This window comes from Euprymna scolopes, chromosome 6 (assembly GCF_053919585.1).
Source record: "Euprymna scolopes isolate OS-2025 chromosome 6, ASM5391958v1, whole genome shotgun sequence".
Taxonomy (NCBI): Eukaryota; Metazoa; Mollusca; class Cephalopoda; order Sepiida; family Sepiolidae; genus Euprymna; species Euprymna scolopes.
Window position 1 is genome coordinate 100,575,075 of NC_136487.1, and position 6,000 is coordinate 100,581,074.

Here is a 6,000-nt window from a genome sequence, read left to right on the forward strand (position 1 = left end):
AAAATAAATAAAAAAGAACAGCCATTGTATTGAAAGCTAAAAAAGATAGTTTTTAAATTGACTCTAAAAAACCTCATCATAGAATGCATTCGCTAAATTAAATTTTATTTGATTTTGTTTACCATCATTCTTGTTAAATAGATTTTTCCTTTGTATCTTTACTGAGGAGACAATACTTAAGGCCAAAAGTTACCTTAAGGATTGGTTTTATGAGAGGGGTGGATTGTCAGTTGAACGCTGAAAAATATGAAAGGATTTAAAATGATGTATGAAATCAACAAAATTTAATTATGAAGATGATTTATGTTAGGTATTTGTTGACATTGCATTTGAAGATGACCATGTTGTAATCTGCAGTCGTAACATGACATAAGTAGAATAACAATGAAAATAATAAATTTGATGAAAAAAGAGGAAAACTTAATTCAAAAAATTAAAAAAAAAAAATAACAATTAGGAAGTTTTTTTTTATTTATTTATTTGTGGACTGTTATCTCCATTTTTATAGTTGTTTCACAATGTTTCGGCCAACTATTTCTCTGGCCTTCGTCAGGTGAGAATAACAGCCTGCAAATAAATATACAAATTACTCATCTCAAATGATTCCAATAATAAAAGTAATAATTAGGAGGCTGTTGTCAAGTAGGCATTAATCCGAAAGTGAGTAACTGCTAGTTTAAAACTACAAATCTAAAAGCAACTTTTTTAGCATCAAGAAATCTAATTGTGTGTGTATATGTGTATCATTTAGTGATGTGAGTTTTTATTTTATTTTTTACTAGCAGGCCACCCAGCATTGTCTGGTTGTAAAATACACTTAAATATGATATTTACATTAATGCAGATTTCTATTTATTATTATATTGGACCCAATAACAGTAAAGATTATATTGGACCCAATAACAGTAAAGATTATATTGGACCCAATAACAGTAAAGATTATATTGGACCCAATAACAGTAATGATTATAGTGGACCCAATAACAGTAATGATTTAAAAAGTTAAAAAAAAAATGACTCCTGTGCCACCACTAAAAATCGAAACCAAAACGTTTAGCTTACGATTTACTTTTTCCTTTGACGTTAATGCCTGAGCTATGGAGACATGTTTGCTGCAAGACATTGCATTAAAACATGAACCAATAGCTATTACGTTAGACAGGAATATTTGTAATGCCGTCTTCTGACCTTCATTTGGCAAATTCGATTTTTTTAATTTTCACACTTTTACATCGATTTTCCTTAGCTAAAACCCAAATATAAAATTTTGCATGGGTACGAATACCCTATGTTAAGTTTCGTGTCTGTAGACCAAAAATTGACAGGCGTTTGGTAGGCAAAATTTTTTTAAACAAGTATATATACGCATTCATAAATATATATAAAAAGAGGTTTGTGTTTACTATACCCTTATTACGCAAGTATAAATCATGTAGAATATCTGCATGAATATGATTATATGTAATAGTTAACTAAAGATGATTATCCCATAAGAAAATCGTAAAAACTAATAGGGAATTAATTAAAATGAATATTTAGAAGAATATGTAAATTAGCTAGATCTTTTGCAGATAAATGCAGTTCCACACCTCATATATTACAAAGTTGTATTTCTTTTTAAATAAATAGAAAAAAGGGTTTTTATTATGAATATCAATACACAAAAAACAAAATAAATTCATAGTATAAATATAGCAGAGTATACATAGATATTTTAAGGTTGGTATTTTCTGTATAAAATTTTAAATGCATATACTTTATTTATTTTAATTTTTCTTTTTACAGTTAAAAGCTTTAGGGCAGATGGACTTGAATGTATGCAATCCAGAAGACATCCTGCATGAAGCAATTCAACACCGGAAGAGTAATTTTCTTCGCGCGATGGCAAAAATGTATTTGTGATGAGCACAAAATGTAAAACAAAAAATGAAGACTGCATAATGACCACCGTTTTCAATTACCTATCTTTGGTCAGAGGGTAACAAAAATTGAAAACCTGTTTGATCTGAGACTATTCTTAGATCATTTGTTTGCTGCCATTTTGCATCAGGTTCAGTTGATATTGATTCAGACTATGGAATTAGCTAAGCAGAGTTAAAATCCAGTAACATCTGTTGTTCACTTACACAATAATACCTTTGACAATTTCCCATCCCAACTCTCAACTATGGATAAAATAGTAATTTGCTATACATTCAATTACTCCCAAATGGGTTGATATGATGACTGTATGACTGATCAAACATGTAAGTCCTATAATTTTTGGAACTTAGCTTTACTTTTTGAATCAGCTGATGTTTGAAGCAAACCTTATTGGTTTTGAAACTTTAAAAAAACTGTTCAGAAGAAACAAGTTGCTAAAAAAAAATAAAATGCAAAATAAAAATGTAAAAAAGAGGAACAAGTGAACTTTTCACGCATAAATTTTGATTTGAAACTTTTACACATGATTTACATTTGGTGTTTTGCTGGTGTAGAATTATTAGATTGAGCTTGTGTTCAGGAAAGTTGAAGAAATGTACGTGATTATAGGGTCTTACAGCTTTCTCAAACTAAAAATGCCTGATTTTTGTAAAACATAGCATGCAATTGTTGATTGTAATGTAAAAGTAACTTAAACAAAATTGTCTCTTAAAACATCAATTGACAATAAACGAGATAAATTCTGGAGAAAGACAATGTAAGTTGCTGACAGGAAATATAAATGAGAAATGTAAAAGTTTCAAACGAAAAGTTGAACTTGTTAAAGAAACTGTCATGATACACAAGTGCTTAGAAAATGATGTCCAAATTTTGAATCCAAACTCTTAATAATTGAGAAAGCAGTTAATAAATAACTGCCAAAGACTTGCTATCCAGAGTTCAACTCTGATCAAACAAAGTTAAATTCTGTACTATCGTTAAATGTATGAAACCACAGTTTACCCTCTCCAGCTATGGATGAAAAATAGCGACTATGGTACAATTAATTGTATACAGTGACTGGTTTGCATGTTTTTTGTTTCAGCCTTACAAAATCTCAAATAGGTTGACATGTCATAAAACATGATTACAACATTTTTAAAACGAGTTAATAAAATGGTTTGAATGGAAATGCAGTTAAAATTATCTTTTTAATAAACGAATGCTTATACCATAAGAAAATGTCGACACCATGAATGATTCCTTTAAAATTTTGACTTTGCGTAGTTACTTTTCCATTGAAAAATTTTAGAAACGATTAACATTTCCTACCATTCATTATGTCAACAAGATTTGGCTTATTTAATCAGATCTATAATTTTTACTGTACGCCACAATCACATTGACTCACCAGTTCTCGCCAGATCACTGAAGTTAAGCAACATTGAGCCTGGCCAGTACCAGATGGGTGACCATTTGGAAAGGCTAGGCGCTGTATGTCCCTTCTGGAAAGGTTGGGCGTGGGGCCATCACCCTCACCCTGTAAAAAGAACTCCTTGCTACAAAAAGATCTACAAAAAGTTGTAGATGGCCTATGCCCCTCCAGGGGCTCAAAGGCTATGGATGGATAATTTTTACTGCTGTGTCACTTAAATTTTAATCTTTTAATGAACCAGTAATAGACCGTTTCTTTCTTGTCCCTTTCTTCTTTTTTCTTTCAATTTCATTTCTCTCACCACATTTGAAACGCATAAATAACGATTTCTTATCTGAGAAATTACTCAAGTATTTTTCTTTTTTAATGTCTACTGGCCGTCATGCTTAATGTTCGGTAGCTCCCAAAACATGAATTCCTTCTATACATAAACATAAAGAAGTTTAGCTTAACTGCTCTTGCTACTTCCAGTTGTAGATGTGTTATGGTATGATTACTGGTGTCATTTTCATTTTGCTGTTTCCTTCTTTTGCTTGAATTACCATAGCATCTTCTCAGGAGTAAAAGGTAGAGGAGTACATCCATATACTTATATACATACTTGTCTGTGTATGTATGCATGCATGCCCACCATAGATACACATACATATATTAGGTTGACGAGAAAGTTCTTGTGGAATTTTTCATTTTGATTTCAAATGATGCATTTTCAAATAAGTTTTTGTTATAATATCTTTACTTTATATATCATCTTAAAGAGTGCTATTCGTTCTATCTAATCATTTAAATTGGAATCGTTTTATGTTTTCTTTTTAGAACAATGACATACAAGATGGTTGATGTAGCATTGCTTTCTGATGGAGTAAAATACTGTTCAATGGTTTGATAAATATTTTTTGGATTTAGCTCCATAAAAAACAATGCTTAAAAAGTGCTAGCTTTAAATGCAGTTGTACTGAGATTCAGCTTGCTCAAATTCAGAAGTTGTGCCAGAAAACATGAAAAAGTCCGAACTCATTTTGTCTGACTGTAAGTTGTGTGAAATTGTTGAGGAAATGAAGATATCAGATGCCATTCACTATTTTGCATTTGTTAATGAAAAAGCGGTTTTCAAAATGGATATTGCATTTGCTTGCAAAACAATAATGCATTAATGATTCTTCAGATTTTAATTCCAGCAACTACGGACCTTAAAAACGGTTTGATTCCAATAAAGAACTGCTATAAAAAATTGGGGTGCCTTTTGAGGTTGTATGAAAGATGTTGAATTGTTTTAGAAGCATTAAAATCATTTTATCATATGTACAAAATGAATGTCGATGCTCAAAATGTATAAACATTTTGACCCTTCCCTTTACTTAAAAATTCATGAAAAATCAGGAAATTAACCAATTTTAATGAAATTTTCAGTGTTTATCAAATAATGATCGCGAAATATAATGAACCAATTATTTTTATTTGAATCTTAGTGGAAATGTATTCTTTTGTTTAAACAAAAAATACTTTTACTAAATTTATGGTTTTCAGTAGTAAAAAAAAAAAAAAAAAAATGCATGAATTTATTTTAATTTTTTACATTGTAATTTGTAACAATAAAGAAAATAAAATAATTTTTATAGGAACATGGCGGAAAAAGCCCCTCAAGTCCGTATTAACAAAATCGATGTAACTTGAAGAAAAATTAATTTCGCGAACTACCAATGTTATCATTGAATTAAGCATTAAGCAATATTTTCACACAAAAAAATTATAATTTCAAAAAGTATTTCTACTTTTTTTATGGTTACATTTTTAACGTAATCTTTATATGCAAGATTCTAATATTTTCATTGCATGCATGAATCATCAACGTAAGATAATGTTCATATAATCTTGGAAAATAAAGTAAAAAAAAAAATTAAAAAAAATTAAATTGAAGAACATAATTTAATTAAAAAATGGTAAAAATTATACAATTGATCCATGTCATAAGTAAAGATGTAGAGACCTGAAAAGAAAACCAGTCTGTTTTGCCCACCTTCTTCCTCTCCAACTACCCGCCTGTTTGTGTTTGATAAATTTAAACGTAAGTTTGTATATCTTTAGTGTAATTTCTTCAATAATTATTGTTTTCTTAACCAATTGTAATTTTGTATCAATATTAATAAATAATGGCAACTTTTTTTTTTTTTTTAAGCAATAAATTGTCAGTAGTATAATTAATTAATTTAATTAATTTTTATGCAGTTTGTCTTTCAAGTTTACATTCTATTTATTGTCATGAATAAATTGTCATTGTATCATTGAATTTAATTGACCTTTAAACACTTAAAATACACTTGATTAAAAATAATTTATCGATGCATTTAGAGTAGCCGATGAAGCAAAAATAGGGTAAAAAAAATCACAACAAATAAATATTACCAAAAGCAAGCTGTCTGTCTACATAACTAGATAAATTTTTTTTTTTTTTTTTGTATGTTTTAACTTATTTTTAAGTGAAGGGACGGGGGTCTGTGACTCAAAAAAGAAAAGTTGCCGAAATAATGTTAAATAAAGAAATAAATTATGTCTAATTTGTTCTTCCATACACATATTTGAATTTTGTCGCCATAATTTTTTGGACACGATAAACAAATCTCATTCCTACCACTGTCACATTTTTAGATAATTATTACTTTTAT

The 6,000-nt window shown here is 29.2% G+C and overlaps 1 protein-coding gene across 1 annotated transcript in view; it reads left to right on the top strand.

The window, feature by feature from the left end:
• The window catches only part of LOC145277820 (integrator complex subunit 8-like), a 163,719-nt gene extending 160,625 nt beyond the window's left edge, over positions 1-3,094 (top strand). Inside the window, exon 27 of the mRNA XM_080129719.1 lies at positions 1,786-3,094. Coding sequence (XP_079985845.1) covers positions 1,786-1,902 — 117 coding nt within the window. The 3' untranslated portion in view covers positions 1,903-3,094. The remainder of the gene's footprint in view (positions 1-1,785) is intronic.
• Positions 3,095-6,000: the final 2,906 nt, after the last annotated feature.